Source organism: Pestalotiopsis fici, assembly GCF_000516985.1.
Source record: "Pestalotiopsis fici W106-1 unplaced genomic scaffold PFICI_Scf_1, whole genome shotgun sequence".
Taxonomy (NCBI): Eukaryota; Fungi; Ascomycota; class Sordariomycetes; order Amphisphaeriales; family Sporocadaceae; genus Pestalotiopsis; species Pestalotiopsis fici.
The window spans coordinates 6,989,433-7,010,093 of record NW_006917091.1 but is presented as its reverse complement, the minus strand read 5'-3'; the positions used below and the strand labels follow the sequence as shown (position 1 = coordinate 7,010,093).

Genomic DNA, 20,661 nt, shown 5'->3' with positions numbered 1-20,661 from the left:
GTGAAGATCACCTCTCTTGAGAAGTATAAATATGCCAGCGTTTTTGCTCTGTTTTCTACCAAAACGTTTTCACATCATCAGCGATCCAGATCATAAACACAGATATCTTCCATTTCCAGAACCTTGAACTAAAACACACATATCATCATGCAGCTCACCACCAGCGTCGTCACTCTCCTCGCTCTGGCCGGCGTCCAAGCCATGCCCGGCTCCGAGTCCCGTCAGGTCACGGCTGGCGTCATCAGCATCGGTTGGTTCCCCGACAGTTCTTGCAGTGGCACCCCTCTCGCGACCGACACCGTCTCCAAGCCCGCGGATGGAGGCTGTTTCAACCTGCACGAGCCGGCCAGCGCCAAATTCTTCAGCGTCCTGTCCAACACGGCGCAGTCCGACGGTAAGACATTGTACACACACTTGTTTCGATGTAAACACTGCGACTGCAGGAAGCTGACTTGGGAGTATCAATATAGCGCGCATCTTCAATGTCACCGGATGCAATGAGAAATCGACCCATTTCGATATTCATTTCGGGGAGACGGGCTGCCCGGCTTTCACCAACGCCTCGTCGCTGCTCTGGCTCTAAAAAGCCATAGCTTAGGACACATGGTCGGACGGGTAGTGGGTACATTGGTGGAATGGTCTTTTTTTTCTTCTTCTTCAAGTGCGGCAAGCAAATGGGCAACCCTCGTCCCCCAACGCAAGCCTTACCAGCAACCCGCGTTGCCTTGCCGGGTCACCAAGTCTGTTTGTTCACAATTATTTTCGTAGATGTATAATGAAGACCATCTTGAAATTTACTCTTTATTTTGGGCATTTCTCATGTAGAATATAATATCAGCTTACTGGTCTGATTGTCACATACGACCACGGATAGTTGAAAGCATGGCATCCCGTTCGCTCTGCCCTAATTAAGCAACTAATCGCCGAATCAGTACTCAGGTGGGTGACCACTGGGGAATCCTCGGTGTTGTATGTTTTTGGTCTTTTTGATTTTTATCTTTTAATTGGCATTTCAAGCTGATAATACAAATGGCTGGCATACCAGCACTGGATCGGTCGTCGTAAAAGCCAATAATCTGGAATACGCAGATTAAAGCTGGTAAATAGCCAAGGTCGAGTTGATTTTTTATTTTATAAATAAATTAATTTAATCCAAAGAGATTTGGGAGTATTAATTAAATGATATTTTAAGTGACTAGGCGGTGTATATTCGTGTGGAGGAACGAGATCGTTTTAAATAAATCCACGCATATCCCCTTCCATTAAGCATTTTGCTAACTACCTAATACCTATCGCAACACCCACCTTCCATAAAGTAAAATCACTAAAATTTAAAGCCGTTATCCGGTCTGAATTACGACTGGTTAATAAGTCGAGAAACAAAAAAAGGCAAAAAACATATAACACCGAGGATTCCCCAGTAGTCATCCACCTGAGTACTGATTCGGGGCTAAGAATAAGCGGATGGACCTTAATACTAATAATCATTATTGTGCCTCCATGTGCCCAGTTCCCCTTTCAGCCCATTTCAAATCAAACAATTTCATCGTCCAGAGAAGTATCATACGAGTCTGTATCGACTGGCGTGCGTTGAACAGTCCAGATCCCAAAACGCCCTGAAGCACCAGGCTCATCGTTCTCGCCTAGCCCCCCAACCCAGTCGAAACCTCAAGTCATCAGAAAAAAGCGATTTCGCCTCCTCCAAAGTCTGGCAGTCACCCATATCGTCCCTGTATATATGCTCCAGCACATTGCCTCCTACTAATAGCGCAAGGACGCTAGCAATGCTCGTCGGAGGTTGCGGCAGCATGGGCTTCTCAGCGCCGAGCGACCAGCTCAGCAAAGTGAGCACAGACGTTGCCGCCAGTAACGCCTGCAGAATCCGGGTGGCAGTGGATCTTTGAAAACAAAGTCGGACCCTGGTAGGTTACTGGCGATTGCTGGATAAATGCCCGTGTCGGTCTTGGTATCGGTGGTGCCGAGAATAGCCGGAAGCAGTGATATTTGAGCCACCTGTGCTGCTGTCGTGAATACATATGTAAAATTAGAGAGAAAAGAAAAAAAAAGAACAAAGGATGTGATTTACTCAGAAAAAACCCGGATTGTTTAGGGATGAATCAGAGTTGGTGCCCGGTACATTCGTCGTCAATGCGACGTCATTTGCCGTCTCTGGCTCTTCTCCCCTTGAGTCCATCTCTACCGGAAACATTGTATCTCCTGCCATTTCGAAAATCGTACCCGATGTATTTGACTGAGAATGCCCTGAAGAACCTTGCCCGATAGAAGGAGCCCAAGGCTTTGTGAGCTTGGCATCATTTGGCTGGAGGAGGTTGACCCATTGACGATACACTGCGTAGTCTTCTGGCGGAACATTGTAATAGCTATGAGCCATTGACAGCTGCTCGTCAAGCGCGGTCTTGTCCTCCAGGCCTGCTGAGGACCCAGCCCCTGGTAGCTCATATACAGGTGATTTGATAGGCGACAGAGGAGTTTGTTGTTCTGAGCCTACCTTGCGCGTGTTCAGTGGAATTAGTAGGGCTTTGAATGCATCTCGAATACCACCTTTCCTGGTTTGAGGCGTTGTGGTATTTGCTGGTTTGTGCGGGTTTACTGAAGATCGATTGAAATGAGGCAAGAACCCTTCATCTAGCCCGTCGTCGCCTAAAATACGTGTTGGATTGGCGTATTGCTTGAGATTGGACAAACTGCCTTTCTCTGCTAGATCCGGAGGTTGCCATGCACCTCCTGATTTAGCTCTTCTGGAGCCATGAGTGTAGCGTGTCGACATTGAGCTGGTGATCATTTTGTGCGAAGCTCCATTAGAGCTCGTACTGGTGTCACCATCAAAAAAGCTCCGGGGGAATCCACTGATTGGGTGCTTCGAGACACCACCGAAGTACATGTCGAAGTGCACAGGCAAGACCTTGCTTTTGATGGAAAATACTCTCCTCCCAAGGTCGAATCTCTTCCTAGAGATCATTGTTTCTAGCTCATGGTCTGTGAGGAGGATTGTGTGTATAGGCTGCACGTCTCCTTCCATATAGGCCACGAAACTGACGACTTCGTTACCCAAGCAACGCTTTCTGAGTTGCTTGCCTAGTTGAAGCATCTCTTGGGACCCTTGGGCCAATCGGCACTGAAGCTTGCCTGTTTCCCTCCATTAACAACCTTCACACATTGCAGTCCAAGCCGGTAGGTGAGTGATCAACTTACCCGAAATGACAATTTGGCCACTCTCTGAAGCATCCAGAAGCTCGAAATAAAAGCACGTGGCAATGAGGTGTCGACCAATTTCTTCAATCCGAGGGTCTCTGTAAATAGCGTCATGGGTTCTTCTACGCAAGTCGTTCATCTTATCCTTCTCGTCCAAGGCTGGTACCTGGCCAATCTCTGGGTTGATCCTGATGAACCTGGAAGTAGACATGTGTCTCGGTAAAGAGTTCGCCACCGTGGAAAAATAGTCTTCCCATGTTCGCTCGCAATCCAGCGTCTGTTCCATGTTACTTCGAAGAATCTTGTACAGCGTTCGGCCATGGTTGAATATCCCTCTTCGAGCAGCTGCCAGATGTTCTGACTCGGCTCTCGTGACTCCGACAGAGTATCCTGTTCCAAGGGACAAGAGTATGTCCGGAAAACTGTGGTCAGGCCAGAGAATCTTCCTTTCCGAGTCAGCTAGCCGAACTGGGTTATTGTGAAACACCGCGCCATCAATATATGTTTTTCGTGAAGGGGCATGATGGAAAGACTTGAAATAGCGAGGTGCCGCCGTAGTTGCGCGAGCACTTTGAAAAGATTAGCCTATAAATCTTTTGAGGTGTAGCTTGGAGAAACTCACGCTTCCCAAACTTTGAGTTCGGATGAGGAAGTCTCGGGACGTTGGAAATGGTAGTGTTCTGGTTTCAGTGTCAGCTGTCTCGAGTCGATGGCAGTCACAATACGGAAAAATGTTGCTACATACTCTGCTTTGGACTGGCACGAGGATGATTGTAGTTTGTGAGCAAGTACGTGTTGTTTGCAGATATGGATGTTGTCGTCACAGCGACCTTCGCTGGAGTTGATGAAGAAGCGGGCCGGACACCTCCAAAAAGATTCAGGTCGCTCGAAAATGCGCGAGTGAGCACATCTTCCAGCGTTGATGTCTGATACTTGGAATGATGATAGTTTTCGACAAACGCTCCGATCAATGGAATTTCCGTCCCGCTACGTTGAGTGAAAGCCCCGTGGCACAGCCTCAGAAACTCGTCGATGCATTCTTGGATGGTCCAATTCCTTGTGCCGAGGCCCAAGGCGACCAGGCCGCCCGTACTGTGAATTTGTAAGACACTATCTCATCTCAAATTTGAAGCGTAGAGACCTGCCTTGTTCCCACGATAAGGTCGAAGAAGCACTGTATGGGGATATCACCCACGGCTTTCTGTATGTGGTGAAGCACCTCCAATTCGACAATACCGCGGATGCCACCACTGCGTGTGTCAGTTATCGATTCGGATAGAAAGAAGTGTCGCACTTACCCATCCAGTGTTAAAATGCGCACGCCGGCTGACTTTGGCTTGAGATGGACTATCCATGGTTGGATATATGGGCGATCATCGCCTTCAATTGGGCATCCGAGGATCTCAACCTCTGTAGCACCGTTTGCCTTGCCATAAGTGTTTATACATTCTGTACACAGCACATGTCCGCAGGGGAGGAAGTGGTCTGCTTGACCGAAAAGACAACAGAAACAAGCTGTGTGACTGGTTAATGCAGTGTTGTGATTCAGCAACTGGCCGTTACTTGTTGCACGACGAAAGAAATGTTTCAGCACAGAATTCTTGTGAATCCCCGCCGCAGCCTTTGGAAGAGTAAATGTTAGCAAATCCCTGTCTTGCTTTTGTGACTTTACAGCGGTTTGGTGAAAAGAATTTCCCAACTTTCTCGTCAACTGAATGATGAGGACAGGATACTTACCTGCTCCTCTCCTTCGATGCCGGGCTCTCTGTCAGTGAGCTTTTTGAGTAGTTCCACAAAACAATGGTAGACCTTGTTAGGAAACTCATTTTCGTTCTCTTCCCAACTCCACGAAGAGACGTATTCTCCAGTGGCAAAGACTTTCCCATCCGTGGACTGGTGGCCCTTTGCGCTGTGTCCCGACCGCACATTAACGCATCGGACCCCAGTTCTTTGATCGACAAATTCGCAACGCCAGTGCTGATTGCAAAAGTTTTGCATTGCATCATCAAGATGATTTTTATACTTTCGAATGATCTGTGAGGCATTGCCTGCATGATGTATCAAAGTTAGGCGCAGGGTGATACGATTTTAGAAGTGACTACGCAACATACCTTTGTTCTTACTACGGGCCGAGTCTAGCATGATGCAAGAGGCGACCATGTAGCTGAGCTCAGAAAAGATGCGCCTAGCCGTCATTTGCGGCTGATTTTCCCATAGCTCCACCATACCCAAAGCCAGCTTCAGTATGTTTCCACCGAAATCCTGGGGGATTGGTGAGTGTCGGAAGGATGCCTGAACGAAATCGAATGGTGACTCTAAAGTGCTGCAATAATGGTTGAAAGCGTCTTGCAGGTATGCCTGCAAGTCGTCTACATCTAGCAGCATTCTCACATTGTGTCGAGCTGTTCGTGATGCTACGCAAGCTGAAAACGTTCCTTTATACAGGTTCTCAACTTGCTCGGCCATGAGCTTTGGGCGACCTTCAGTTGGCAATCGAATTATCTATAGAAAGAATTGTTTAGTAGATGGTATAGAGGCTTATGAATACTGTGCTTACCTGGACAGAGCTGTAGTAACAGAGCAGGAGCTCTTCAAGGTTATTGATAGTTTTGCCTCTTTCCCTCCAGAACTGAGACCATTTCTTGAACGTGTCATTACGGTTCACCGTATTTGCCAGGTCCTCCAAGATAGTCTCAGTATTGTACTTCACATCCCAGAAACCGGGGTGTATATCGTACTCTGATGCATTGAGTGCGATAATTGCGTGGGGTAGGACTGGCTGATTTGAGGACGTCTCAATAGCCGATGCCGCCCACTTCACAAGTTGCACGAAGACTTGCTCAATCGTCCTAGTACATATTAGATACAAATACAAGATTCTACAAGATTCTTGGCGAACTGACCTTGGGTTTCGTAGCACGAACACAATCACATCCGAAAATGTGTACAGTAGCCGGGGGTAAAGATTCGCAACGGCAAACTCTCTTGTGCTAGAGCGCGGACCACTTGCCCACTCTAATTCCCTCTCAGAAACGACTCCGCTAGCATCCACGTGCCGCTGGGTTTCGTCGTCTGGCAGCTTGGAATTGTCTATGCGACGTTTCTTTTTGAACTTGGCCCCGAGCGGTTCACGTTCGCCCCCTTCCAGACCCTCGCAGTCAGCATATAATAGTGGACAGGAGGAGTCGGCCGTTCGCGGATCCAGATACAAGTGAACATCCTCCGAAGATGGGAGATGTGCACCACGAGGTCCCACCACAGGCGTTGAATACCACTCTGTGCCATTTACAGAGAAGTCTACCAAGAGTTTGACCAGTGTACTTTTCCCTGCTCCGGTCTGTCCAACGAATGAGACAAGACTCGGCGTTCTGCGATCTCGCTCAACTTGCGTCCATTGCTCCAAGAAGCTTGGATGCCTCTTCAGGGGATCTGTAATCCCCATGAGATCTGAGAAGCGGCCATAGTCCTGGAAAACCGGAGGGGAGTTGTCCTCAGGGCGCTCGATGCCTGTGCTATAATCAGCCTATGGGCTCCAATTTCTTATCGTGACGTCTTACCAAACCATGCAGTTGCTTCGTCCGCTTTGTAAAGTCGTTCCCTCTCCAATCCATCCGTGGGCGGGGAGAGAACATTATGAACCTTTTGGGCTATAGCAGGATCCGTCCTTTCGTGTAATACACCGCCTCGCGTCCTCTTGTGGACAAATTGCGCGTCCCAGCAGGCTTCACAGAAAGAGCTTTTGCATACATTACAGTAGAGAACTACTTTCCGATGCTTCTCGCAAACCTCACACTTCTGTGGATATTGAGTATCAGCGGCGGCCTCTGCGTGGTCGGGTCTGGGCGGTTCAACAACGCGAGAGGAACTCCTGACAGTCCTGTTGGCGACGAAAGATGTGCTTTCAGTAGAAGGTACCTGATTGTTGTAGTCCTTGCTGGAGGATCGACTGGGGACGGATGGTGGCGGCGATGAAGTTGAAGCTATGGAAGGGTCAAGTGAAATTTGACGGCTTAGCCCTAGTATTTGTGAAGCGGTGTCTGAAAACCAAGACTCTTGAGCATCCTCAAAAGCATCAGTGTCCTCATCCTCATCATTCGGTGCAGTGAAACCCTCTGAGTGACGGGCTTGCATTGTACCCCGACTCCTTGAGTGACTTCGGACAGATGGCCTCCTCGTGCGACGACTGTCAGCCGTAGACGTGCTGGAGAAATACTCCATGTTCAGGGCGAAAGTCTATGGACGGTTCCGCATTTGTTGTGCTGAGGAAGAATCATTTGAGGGGCAGGTAGAGGTTTTCATCTTTTACAGCCTTACAAAACACCCTCCGGCTTGTTGTCGTAACATGAATATTGACCGGGGATCTTGTCTAGTGATTTCAGCAGCAAAACAAGGTTGTTGCTGACATATCTTCCAAAAAATGCCTTGTGACGGCTAATCATACGCGAACTGCCAGCCTTTCCAGTATTAACTACTAGTCATGATATTGTTACACTGCATAATTGGAGATGGAGTGCGGTTCAAGGTGGCAAGGCAGTATTTGAAGGCAGTGGCTTATAACCAGTAGAACAGCCACGGTCCAGCCCCACGAATTCGACGTTGCTTCTACATTCGATAGCCGCCGTAGCCGTAGACTATGAATTCAATCAGAGATTCACTTCATATAAATATTCGACGCAGTGCGATCGATATGTTTCCATTTCAACTTGAGGATGTTAGGGAGCTCTCTTCCTATGACATGTTATCGCCTAGCGCTACATCATGGACGTAAAGACTAGGTATGTAGTATCATTTCAAAAAAAAAAAAAAAAGAAGCGATCTATCGAGTACGTCCAGCGTTGGAGACTCATGACGCCCATAGATTTTGCAGGGAACATTCAGCCCGCCAAGCCCAAATGGTGGGATGAAAAGTGCAAAAGACTCTCAATTAGTGTTGATAGGGTATTCGCGAAGCGTGATCCCACCAATCAGCGAATACGCGTCCAATATCCAAGAGCCTCGCAGCTCTGATTTGCGTATCATGGCCCTACCTATCTGGATGAAAACCTCCCCTCACCAATCGTAAGTTGGTACCACACACCGTTGGCACGGGCAAGGCAAATTTGCAGCAATGCGTGAACTTGATGGGACCATGCGACGGTAAGTGATCCGCGCCCGCTCAGGGCATGTTTTCGTGCGGCTCTCTTAATGCAGCCTGATTTTCTCGCAATTGAATCTGTCGACTGTCACTCAACACCCCCGACAGCTTAAACAAAGAGGCGCCGCCTTGACAAGCTCCACCGCTGGTCAGCCGATATTTCTCAAATGTCCAAATCGCTCAAAGGACAATGAGGAGGAATCCCAAGAGCCTGATAAGTTTGACGTGAAGGAAATTCTCCATTGGGAGACTGGGCATTTCAAGCTGATAATAAGCGAGGCATGCATGCGACAATTTAGACACTACCCAGGGACATAGTGTATTCAAGGTTAGTAGTGCAGGGTAATATTATATCAACTTTGACGAACTCGTCTCCCTCCCAACTCATGCTATGTTGACTCTTCTAATCGCAACGACAAAAAGACCGTGGAATAAACAAAAAAACATACAACACCGAGGATTCCCCAGTGGTCACCCACCTGAGTACTGATTCGGCGATTAGTTGCTTAATTAGGGCAGAGCGAACGGGATGCCATGTTTTCAACTATCTGTGGTCGTATGTGACAACTGGATCAATCAATTGATATTATATATATCATAAGAAGTGTCCAAAGTAAAGAGTAAAGTCAAAGATGGTCTATATCGTACATCTACGAAAGTAATGTGTGAACAAATAGACTTGGTAACCCTTCCCGTTGTGTCACGCGAAGCATGCCACACAGCACAGCCATGCTGTGGCGCATCATTCTTACTTTAAACCAGTTCTACCCACTTCACTTCCGAATTGAATCTATGCAGCGTTTCCAAGGAGATTCCAAGTGTATGACCACCTGTCCAACCTAGGAGATGCGCCTTCTCCTCGTCTGTCAATGGGAGCTTTGACAATCGAGGATCATCATATGTAATCTCTTTCGTCAGGCGGTTTCTAAAGCCGGGGCATCTGCCTTTGGCTTTCATATAGGTCACCTCAACATCAGAGGGCAACGGACCTAAAAGAGCTTGGTTGTCCATCGCGCCAGATACAAAACAGCTACCAACCACTTGCATCCTTCCTCCGCCTATATGTCGGAGCACCAAAGGGTAATTGCATCCCAAAATGGTAAAATACGATCCCCTATACGTGCCGCCGGAGGCGCCATTCCCACGTAGCCATGAATACCCCTGAATAGCTTTTTGTGTGCACAGAACAAGCGTAACTCAATAAGGGACTCTTTTTTCAACGGCAGATCCTTCGTAGGCGCCGAAGAACAGGCCAACTGCATGAACTTGACCACATCGTCAAGTGAGGAACAACTGTAGTTATTTGGTTCAGTGGCTGCTGGAAACTTTTCGCGTACAATGGCAGCCGCGTAGGCTTCGGACAAAGTCCCTTTAGCCGTCCGATGCACACTAGTTTGCTGACTCATCCCTTCCACGCCGCGAGCTCTCAATACGGACACGGGGGGCCCCGTGGATCACTCAAACAAGTTTGATCGATCTAGTCCAGGTATCAAGATCAATCTCTTCTGGTACTTGTGCACTTAAGCCTCCCGATCGGAATTTGCATCGCCAAAAGGAACCTGCTCTTTTGTACGTGGAATCATCCGACGAGCTAACAAGGAGACCATCCCACCCCTCCACTGGTCTTATTTCATAAGATCGTGGTTTGTGGTTCGTGTAAAGTATGACAGCAAGCAGTTTCGTGGAGACAGATCCCGGGTCCATGTATATGCCACTGTCAAGTACCGGGTGATCCAGACCAGGGGCGAGGCGGTGCTCATCACCAGAAATATTGATGTATAAAGCAGGTTCTGAGACAGTCCCATCGTACCTGACTTCAAGAAGAGGTGCATTGAAAGAGACCCATGCATCCGGAACAGAACCCCAGGGGTTTTCTTTTCTCGGCTCGACATGGTGTTTCATATTGTTCCACATTTGCAGATTGTCGTGTTCATTGCATTCCTCTCTGATTTGACTTGACCTGGCGCAGGTGCCCAAGACCACGAGGGCGCTCCGTATCCCGATGAAGGAACTAGTTGCTTAGAGCCAAGTACCCTCCAGAGAAGACTTGGGACTAAAGTGCCCTTCCAATGACCTGCAACATATTCAGTACTGCCAATGGTTTCTTTCTCGATCTTCTCGGCCATGTCAAAAAATGAACCATAGTCCTCATCGTCAGCTTCGTCGGCTTCGTCTGCTGTACCAGTGTCCGCCACCTCTTCGCTTGCAAGTGAATATGCCCGAGCTGCCAGGCTTGTCGCGAAATGTTTAGCAATTCCAGCGATTGCTGGAAGCCGATCAGTCATGTGGGTCAGTTGACAGGCTGTGTTCGACTGCACAAGTTGTTCCCACTTCACACGGTTCAGCTCATTGTTTAGACCTCTCTTTACGATCGGCATATCCAATGATATAGTAGCCGTAATTCCTGTTCGGATGCCACTTTCGAAGAAGAAACGCTCAGAACACTCCCACACCATTTGCTGGTGGTGGAGGTAGACTTTTCTGCACGGTAAGAGTCGCTCCTGGAGACACCGTCCGCGGGCCCCAAGCGGCGTGAGGTCTGTGACATATTGAAGAGATGAAGGTTTGCCCACATCTAGAATGATGTACACCGACCGTTGAGCCAAGTCCTCGAAGATACTGTCGACTTCCAGGGTGGTATTGCAACGGGGATGAAAGACGCCATCGTGCACACTGCTAGCGTTAGACGCGCAGAGAGTCAGATATGACTGGCCATACACTTCCTGCATTTTTGCGCTCTGAATTTTCCAGTCTGTCTCGTCCAGTTGAATGATGCAAAGTGCATCAATCCAGAGGAACGGGATCTGTAGGGCCCGCGTAATCGTGATAGCGTCTCTGACTGTGGTGGGCAAGCCTGATTCGATGATCTCAATCTTGAATTTCTCCAAGTTGTCTCGGACCGTAAAAACTTGGCCCTGGGTTCCCCAACAGTAGCTGAGCGCAATGTAATCTCCCTGTAGATCGTTACAATTTTCGAGCAGCCTCAGGCGAGGCTGATCAGTAGTTCCCACGTCTAAAACTCGGTCGGGAACTGTTGTGTTCCCGCTTATGAGCATTTTGCGTGCTTTTTAGAACATTCATCGTACCAGCCCCTTACAATATTGCCGGTCGTGATTGAGTTGTGTATCCTCAAACTATTTCACGGCGTTACCAGGACCCTAAGCCTCGATTGGAACATGTGGGCGCGTTGAAACAACACGACGCCCTATTACGCGTGGAAATGTAAGCTGCGCAATATAGTTAGTGTCGAATAATACCATTATACCACGGAACTAAAAGAGACATGTCACCGTGGTCTGGGGACTTAACAGGTATTATCTGACAGTTAGCTCCTAACTTAAGCTGATGCGAAAAGGAACGAAGACCTTGCAAAGATGTCTGAGTGTATCCTATAGAGCTTGGGAAAAAAGATGATATGCTGGATAGCTATCTAAGATACCCAAGTAGATGATTTGCAATAAATGATTTGCGGGACGTGCACCTATGTCAGTGTGACAACAGAAGATAAATGCATCCAAAGCACCATTTGCCATATCTAAAACACGAGGGTGTCTCTGACTCGCTTTCGGGACAGCAATGTCCGTGGAAATAAACATAAATCGTGTCACGGGGGAACCTCGGTGAACATTCGACATTCTACCGTTGCGCTAGCGTGCTAAAAGACTCGTATGCAAAGCCGGGATTTTGCACTGTTTACACACATTATTGTCAGATGTGGTGTGCTGCAGAGATGCTGTATGTAGCACACCATGGAACCCCACAGTGTTGGCGTAAATAAACGGGAACCCCCAAAGTATGCTTGATGCCACCAAAATAAGCACGCAAAGTGTACAAACTAGTCAGGACAGAAGATGCATCAATACATCACTGAATTCCTCTTAACCAGACCGATACAGTCCCCCACATTTAACAAGAATGTTATGTTTGCCGACTTTCCAAGCACGTAGGCATTATCGTCGGTGGCGGGAAGTTAGTCTGTATCGTCGTGCGTTTCGTCATGAAATTGCTTGGCGGCAACAAGCTCTGTCCCAATGGCATAAATCCATGCGACTGTGTATATCGTTAGGTCAAACATGGCTAGCAGTGTTCAGACTTATGCTCCGGTCAAAGATCGCATCAAAGTATTGACGAGTTCCTATGGTTGCGAAAAGTAAGGAGAGTACAATGTCCAAGGCATTCCAGAGCCTCGTCAGGTTGTACGCCTTGGTGGCGATGCTGTATTTGCATGCTGAGACCTGCACGTGCAGGGGATAAAGGTGCGCCGAGCTGGAAGGTCCACGAACCAGGTATGGTTCCAGCCTACCATCTTTCTGGAATCTGGTTACGGTTGTCCTAGCACTTGATGTTTTTCAACGGTTGATCATCTGAAGGACGCATGAGATTGATGCATTTACGAGCTGTTACACCGTGATAAGGATCCTCGGTTGTGATGTCTGGATTTGTTCTTTCGCCAAGCAAATATTTGACCGAGTCGATGAGTAGTGTTCATCCCGCTTTAATGCTCACCAATCAATAAGCAGATTAGTACACCCATATCAAACGTTTATAGCTTTATTATATACCCCTACGTAGCATTTATATTTATAAACGGCGTGAGGGGAAGTGAAAGAGAGCGGCCGGGCCTGCGTATTATTAAAGAATCTTTAATGTTCTCTTCCTTTCTTTTATTTGAACTTAAATATTAAAGGTCGGCCTTTAGTTATTTTGGACTTATCCAACCTATCGACACTTATTACGCATATCGAAGAATGTGTAATAATTAGTGTCAAAGAAACTCTATTATTCTCTTCTTCGTAACACCAAAATTTGTCCGCCGACATTACCTTTGTCACTCAGACACTATGGCCAGCCGCAATAACATGGACGATAAGCCTGACCCTAACGACATATTGATCGCCGTTATGGGCGCTACTGGGGCAGGAAAGAGCACTCTAATCAGTCATTGTACTGACGAGTATGTCCCTATTGGCTCAGATTTGCAAAGCCGTAAGTCCTCAATAATAAATCTATCACATTTTTATGAATAAGACAGACTCTGGACGTTGACTAACGTCAGCGCTGCTGTTTAACAACACAGATACCAGTGCAGTGGCATCATATCCAGTTGCGACCCAATCGGGACAAAAGATCTACCTGGTCGATACCCCCGGATTCGATGATACCAATCTCGACGACGCTGATGTCCTTAAGCTTATTGCATCGTGGTTGAATAAGCGGTACGAGCAGGACATATTGCTCCGCGGCATATTATATCTACACAAGATATCCGATAACCGCATGACTGGCACTGCTAGAAAGAACCTTCGTTTGATGAAGAAAATATGTGGCAAGGATGCATTGAAGAACATAATACTTACCACAACCATGTGGGAGAAAGTTGAACCGGCCGAAGGCCATGATCGGGAGCGCCAGCTGGTAAAGACGCCGGAGTACTGGGGCGATATGATCCAAAATCATGGGTCGCGTGTTGAAAGATGCTTCAATACCAAAGAATCCGCAATGGAAGTGGTCGAATCGTTGCTTTCATCAGGGGATGAAGCCCTCGCCATCCAGAAGGAGATGGCAAATGGTGCCAAGAAGCTCAACGAGACGACGGCAGGTATGACCTTGAATGAGGAACTCGAGAAAGAGCGCGAGAAATTCAGTCTTCAACTGGAAGAGCTGAGGCGCGAATTCGAAACTTCCCGTAAAGAGTGGGATGAAGACGCCATGATGCAAATTCAACAAGAGCGCGAGGATAAACAGCGCGAGATCGATGAAATCCGGCGGCAACAGGAGAAAATGAAAGTCGAAAATGATGAAATGAATAAGCAGATGCAGGAGCAGGCACTGGCACATTGCGCTGCGGTTGTGCAGCTACAAGCGCAGCAAGAACAAATGGTTCATGGGTCACGCATGGATCAAAATTACCAATGGCGCCTCATTGACCCGTACTATTTATATTATAGAGCTCCTCCGTCCATCGGTACCCCTCCGACCCAAGGGATGCCATGCAATGATCCGTGGTGTCGACAATGCGGGCCATGCAATGATCCGCGGTGTCGACAATGCGGGCAAGGTCGAGCTCCTCCGTCCATCGGTACCCCTCCGACCCAAGGGATGCCATGCAATGATCCGCGGTGTCAACAATGCGGGCAGGGTCCAGCATACCCCGTCCTAGGAATGTGAGCTATTCTTGTGGCCAAGGCTCCTCCGACGTCCGGGCAAAGGGAATCTTTGAGAACAATTGCACCATTCAGTATCGAGTTAACCTAGGTAGTACCCACCGGAGATCACCTGCTCGGGTATATCAAGCTGCTCTTCAGCACCTTTCTTGTATAGCTCTTTGAAATTAATTGAAGTTTCATTCTTATGTCCTTGTCTAGTCTTCCCCCTCACACATTAACTTATATAAAATTGAGGAATGGTAGAAATTTATCCGAAATCTTTCAATTAAATTATATACTATAATGCGTGTGGACCGACCATTGCGCCATAAAGCAAAAGCTTCGGGCATGACCTATTGTGGTTATTTTGTCTAATTCTGTATTATAAGTGTCGGATAGTGCAGTATTATAACAAACACCAGATGGTAACAGTCTGATCAGGGCAGAACTACTGCATACCCCTCGCTAGGTGCTATAGCACACCCATCCGATGGCCAGTGTCAGGGCATAGACACAACCAGAATTGACGAAGGCTCAAAAATTAAAGAGAGAGAAAGAAGAGCAGTGAAGCGCCGTTCTCGCGCGCGTTCTATACACCAGCGCTTGCCAATAGAGCTATCTCTAGCGCTCGAGCACAATAGTGCCGTTTTCGTATGCAATCAGCACACCATGATAACCGTGTATGGCCGGGCCGTCACAGCTATTACCTAACGTGCCTAGGGCGAACTGTGTTCAAGTATTGAATGCTTCACCTATGGGAAATACTGTCGCATTCAGCTAGGTACGGTCTGAAGACATTTTTATCAATTTCGGATCATCAACGCGATGATTGACCATCGCCTTCTGCTGTGCAGGGATACATAAAGGCGTATGTCCTGCCAAAACGATCAAAAAATCGTAAGGCTGCTGCTCGATAAAGGGGCCGACATCAATGCCCGGGCGGAGAATTCGGCAACGCTCTCCAGGCTGCTTTATCTGGAGGACACCGGGAGATCGTGCAGATCCTGCTCGACAACAAGGCCGACGTCAATGCCCAGGGCGGAAAATACGGTAACGCTCTACAAGCTGCTTCGGAAACAGGAAATTGGTGGGGGCGGGGTCTAGAGCATGCATAATTGCCTGCATGAATGGCTCGTGATGAGGTAGGAAAGGCAAGATCTGCAGACAGGCCTGTGTAAATTTACCCTGATCAGAAACTCCAATTCCATGTGGGGGGGTCTGGAAGTCCCATGCATTGAAGACCTAAGTAACGGGGCGCATACTTTGTCGTGTTGTGAAATGAAATATAACATTGGCTGAATTTTTGTGAAACCAAAGAGGCCAGTAATACTTGGGGGACATGCTATGACCTTCGCAGTTTATTGCCGTTATAGCTTTACAGTGGTATTTCGAACACCAGGAAAGATACAGTCGTGGCCTATTACAATTAATATTGGGGCAATCGCGGATAATCCGAACTATCGAATATGCAAGTGACTTTAGTACAAGGCGGCCAAAGAGATTCCCATTTAACGATGCACTCAGATACCTGATACAGCTCTGCCTCTCAACTGATCATTCTGACTACATCTGAAGAGACTTTCAATCTTCAAACAATAGAGCCTTAAATCACTGCGAACTATGTTTTCGATGATTACGTGTTGATAGAGATCTCATTTGAGACCGCTGACCAAACAAGAACATCCAAGTGTGAAAACGATGGCGGGATATTCTGCCTACCCCGTCTGTCCGTGTCCAGAATGTAATGGCGATTATAACGTGATGACCCCGCGACGACGACACGCTGAACGGTACATGTTCCCGCCCTGGGAGCCCAGCGTACCTCCCTGGGGTCGTCATCAGTCTACGAGACCTCGTCTAGATCCGCGATACCATCGGCCCATTGAACGTGGACTGCCCACGTTCATGTCCCCGCCTGAGTTCTCAAGCTCGTCCGCTTGGGAGCCCCCTTCTCCTTATTTTGTGCGACATGTGTTTAAGATCGGGCTCCTGCCTGATAACCTACGTCCACGCTCTGGGATGCCTGCGTTTCATCCAGATCCCAACAAAGACAGAGAGACCAGGGTGTCCTCGATCGAGCCTGTCAAACTGGAAATGGATCAGATCAAGCCATGGAACACCACGGCAGAAATGTTTCTGAACCGTAACCCACGCAAAAAGAGATCGAGTCATAAAGCCATAAGACCAGACGTTCGCGACACAATCAGTATGGCACCCATGAAACTCTGGGACTGCGAGCACAAGCGCACCATCTCCTCGGCCGGCCGATTCGTGAAGTACTGTTGCCTGTCGTACGTTTGGACACAAATCAGTGACGATGATTTGCGCAATGCCTGCAAGACCATCGCCAGGGAGACTAGAGTGCGCTACTTTTGGATTGATCGGTGGTGTATCGACCAGTCCAACGAGGAGGAAAAGGCCAAAGAGGTTCCGCGCATGGGCGAGTACTACGGGCAGGCAAACCTCGTTGTAGCTTTGATTCCTGAAATCACCGAAACGGTGTACGGCGGTCCGAAGAACGGCTCGGAGCCGTTTGAAGCGGTGGAGTTGGCGCAACAGAACAAAGAACCGACGCGGCATTTTGCTCGCAGCAAGTGGGTGACTCGCGTCTGGACGTTCCAGGAGGCTGCATCAGGCGCACCCGTTGGAGTCTTGACCGGAAGCAATCAGCTAGTTAGCGCTACCCTACTGGATGCAATGCGGTTGGCGATCGCCCGGGAACACCTCGATGAGGCCCCATTATACCTGGTCAACTTGGAACAATATTCTACCAATCTGGACCGCCAGAAAAACAGGCTAGAGATCCAAGGGGTATTAATCCTTGACCATTTCGCATACAAGGACATCAGAGCTGCTGGTCGCTCAGCACCTTTTGACACGCTGACACAGGCGTGGAAGGTTATGGGAGAACGACACTGCCAAAAAGAATACGATAAGATCTACGGTGTATTGGGGCTGGTTCAAAGGGCACGGATCTCGAGTGCTTCCTACAATGCCCCATCCGAGGATATCCTTTTGGAGTTGGCCAAGAATGGGATGGATATTTCCGACTTCCTCAATGCTAGCATGATCAATGACAAGAACGGGCTGTGTTGGATGCCAGGCTACACGCTCCAACCCGACGAATTCGCCTCGATGGAGTCGCGGCTGGCAGATGGCAGGGTCTGTTCGTGTTCGTGTAACGGCCTATGGGTGAAAGGTGTCCATGTGCGTGTCAAACGGCTGTCAGACGAGCCTCTCATGTACGAGTCCAAGTTGGAGAATTATGACTTGGAAATAACTTGGGAGGGCGGCGCCAAAGTCAAAACAAAGACTTATGTCCACCAATCTAACTTTGACAGGGTAGGAACTTCGGAAATGCTGTTGATTCAAAACATAGATGGACAGAAATCGGAGTATTACATAGGACTTTTCGGCCGGCTTGTGAAAAGGGGAGTCTGGCATAAAACTGGCGCGGCTCTAATATTCCGGAAATGGCTGGATGGCATGCTGGACTATAAAGGGTGGAAGGAGCCAGTCAAAGATTTCAAAATAGGGGGCAAATGGGATTGTAAGAGCTAGGCTCGCCCGGCTCTTGATTGTGTTGAAACTCGATTGTTTGTTACGAGAACGGCGCATCGGATTTGAAGTCATCGTTGTTAGGTAATGGGGTGCCGGTCTCGAAATGCCAAGGTAAACATTAATCCTCTTCCCCGCTGGCCATTTGGAGCACACAAAGCCACGGGACGCAATCCTGTTGAAAGCTTGAGCGGGAGTTTGCCGCACATTGCAATTTCCGAGTCAATTTGGATATATATCACAGGTGACTTCTGTTACAGACAAATCGTGCCTGTACCAGGTCGAAGTTGCGCGGGCTGCATGTGATGGCCGGCCGCAGCCCCGAGAGCCGCAGAAGCTGCGTCGCCGTGCTCTCGCCGCACATCAGCACCGGCCGGGGCATCGCAGCCGATGCCGTGGGGTCCCAGGCCATGGCCAGCGCGTCATCCGCCCACAGCGCCCCGAGGGCTTCTTTGAGAGATTATTTCTGGATAAAGCGCAGACGGCTCAAGGTTTAAGTCGTTTTAAAGACTCATGTCCGCCGCACATTGGTTTTTAGTTGTCCAATTTCTAAAGCTGCTATGAATATACTTATCTCCGAGGAATTAAGCCGAGACCGATACTGCACTCTATGTCTGCCTTCTCTCGCATCTGCATGTAACCAATCCATGATCACGTTTCCACCGACTCGCCAGAGGTCATCCATTTCTCAGTCGTCGTCGTGAATTTCGCCCGATTGTGTCGGCCGTTCTTGTGTTTTGAGATCGTACTCCATCTCCAGCTTTTGTCGCAGCATAATCCCATCCTACCACATGGACGAGACAACCAACGTCCGCAAACGCAATGGCCACCTGGAAAACGCGCTGCAGAGCCTGGGAGTAGACGGAGCGCATCTCATCCAGAACAGCCAGCGGGAATGCCAGCACATGCGCTGCCGACGCTGAGCCGTAGCAGACATCAGCTGTGCCGCGGCAGGTTCGGAAATATCGCCCAGCAGCTGGCCGAGTGCTTCGCGAGTCCTGAAGCGGCCCCAACGATCGGTGGGCAGTTCCACATTGTGGTACCATGCATTACTAGGTAGCCAGGCTTGTGGCTGACTTGGAAATTAGTCTGGCGAAAATCCTTCCATGATTGGCTGGCTGTCTTACCGGAAGAAACAGACCGAGCATTGTATATATAGCATTGGGACTTGCACACTTTTAGAGCAGGAAGACAAACATCTGGACGCCTAAAGAATCTACTTTATAGGGTTGACGCCTTGGACTGGTCCCGAATCAAGCCCCTATTGTCAGCTGCTGCGCAGTTGCCACCAGGATCACAGGCTGAAAATATGTCTCACTCGGCTGGGCGAGGTTTGTAGCTGATCATTGAGACCCTCCGTCGTCTGGGAGAAGAACGACCCAAGGACATTCTTCTCTTACTTTTGTTCTGTGAACTCGATGTTTGACGATCAGTCAAGGACTTTTGCTCTTTGTGTGTGCAATTCCGCAGCTGTATTCTGCGCTTCCCCGCTTGATATCCAGCTGTATTAGTCACGGTGCCTAGCCTGACTTTGGTGGGTGCAGTTCTGGCCAGACACACATAGACGGGTCTGTAATCATTCGGAAGCTTGAATCCGAAAGTGATCCTCCACATTCGAGCATGTGTATGCGAGTAATTGGCGGCCTGTTGTGTCTTCATTTGTCGTAACAAGCCAACTCAGTTAGGTCGATTCAGTCGGCCTTGGGTTTTTCGTCTTCATCTGTAGCCTTGTCCTGATCTGCAGGCTTGGGATCATCCATATTACTAGTAGTTTCAACAGCCACGGCTGCACCTGTCCCGGCGGCCACACCGACCGCGGCCCCGGTACCGGCGAAGGCAGCCATAACAGCTCCTACTCCATAGCCTCCCATGGCTGCACTTTGAAACGTGCTGAACAACGCGCCAGCCGTACCGGCTGACTGCATACCTGCCGCCATCGATCCTTATCAAGTATCACATATCAGCTCACGTCTGATGAGGGGAAGGAATACTTTCTTACCCGCCACTGGACCAATGCTGCTAAAGCCTACGGCGCCCAAGACGGGTCCCATAAGCAAACCACCCGTAACAGCACCCCCTACAACGCCGACAGGAACCAATACAGTCTTTGGGTTGTTCTTGACAGTCGCAGAAATATAGCGCCCGACTTCAGCCCAGTCAGTCTCCCTGACTGCTGTCTCGACATGCTGTAAGGTTTTCCCAAGTCCTTCTCCCGCTGCCGCGGCGGTAGTCGCTGCGTCCTTACCAAGCTTGCCCCAATCGACGTTGACAGCTGCAGTCTGGGCGTGTCCCAGAGCGTTTCCGAGGCCTTGGCCTGCTGCTACGGTGACGCCGATGGCGTTCTTACCGAGCTGGTCCCAGTTGACATCGTTGATTGAGGTTGTGACTTGATTGTAGCCTTGCCCCAATAACTGAGAGAACGCGCGGCCAGCCATTTCTGATTTGCAGCTTTTTCTTGGATGATTCTCGTATTCTCTTTTTTTGGCTCGTCTGTATGTGGCGGTATCTATGTCGTTTCGTCGTCGTTTTTGTTGTTATTGGAAAGAGTATTATCATGCAACGAACGCAATGAAGAAGGCAAAGTCTCCATTTGTCTGCGATTACGCGCCA

General features: G+C 48.8%; 6 protein-coding genes across 6 annotated transcripts; 3 read left to right on the top strand and 3 right to left on the bottom strand.

Moving 5' to 3' along the window:
* Positions 1-147: 147 nt before the first annotated feature.
* On the top strand, positions 148-451 carry PFICI_02040 (uncharacterized protein; the record flags this gene model as incomplete). Its single annotated transcript, XM_007830621.1, has 2 exons — positions 148-394; positions 444-451. The coding sequence occupies 2 exons, from the start codon at positions 148-150 to the stop codon at positions 449-451; spliced, it is 255 nt and encodes an 84-aa protein (XP_007828812.1).
* Positions 452-2,086: 1,635 nt separating this feature from the next.
* Positions 2,087-7,344, bottom strand: PFICI_02039 (uncharacterized protein; the record flags this gene model as incomplete). The annotated part of the gene is made up of 11 exons (XM_007830620.1): positions 2,087-3,147; positions 3,214-3,782; positions 3,836-3,893; positions 3,959-4,305; positions 4,389-4,463; positions 4,512-4,834; positions 4,951-5,261; positions 5,325-5,715; positions 5,771-6,062; positions 6,117-6,720; positions 6,771-7,344. The coding sequence occupies 11 exons, from the start codon at positions 7,342-7,344 to the stop codon at positions 2,087-2,089; spliced, it is 4,605 nt and encodes a 1,534-aa protein (XP_007828811.1).
* Positions 7,345-10,245: 2,901 nt separating this feature from the next.
* Positions 10,246-11,403, bottom strand: PFICI_02038 (uncharacterized protein; the record flags this gene model as incomplete). The annotated part of the gene is made up of 1 exon (XM_007830619.1): positions 10,246-11,403. The coding sequence occupies one exon, from the start codon at positions 11,401-11,403 to the stop codon at positions 10,246-10,248; it is 1,158 nt and encodes a 385-aa protein (XP_007828810.1).
* A 1,785-nt stretch (positions 11,404-13,188) lies between these two features.
* Positions 13,189-14,507, top strand: PFICI_02037 (uncharacterized protein; the record flags this gene model as incomplete). The annotated part of the gene is made up of 3 exons (XM_007830618.1): positions 13,189-13,333; positions 13,425-14,227; positions 14,298-14,507. 3 exons carry the CDS (start codon positions 13,189-13,191, stop codon positions 14,505-14,507), a joined length of 1,158 nt encoding a protein of 385 aa, XP_007828809.1.
* A 1,747-nt stretch (positions 14,508-16,254) lies between these two features.
* On the top strand, positions 16,255-18,054 carry PFICI_02036 (uncharacterized protein; the record flags this gene model as incomplete). The annotated part of the gene is made up of 1 exon (XM_007830617.1): positions 16,255-18,054. The coding sequence occupies one exon, from the start codon at positions 16,255-16,257 to the stop codon at positions 18,052-18,054; it is 1,800 nt and encodes a 599-aa protein (XP_007828808.1).
* Positions 18,055-19,742: 1,688 nt separating this feature from the next.
* On the bottom strand, positions 19,743-20,486 carry PFICI_02035 (uncharacterized protein; the record flags this gene model as incomplete). The annotated part of the gene is made up of 2 exons (XM_007830616.1): positions 19,743-19,993; positions 20,051-20,486. The coding sequence occupies 2 exons, from the start codon at positions 20,484-20,486 to the stop codon at positions 19,743-19,745; spliced, it is 687 nt and encodes a 228-aa protein (XP_007828807.1).
* Positions 20,487-20,661: the final 175 nt, after the last annotated feature.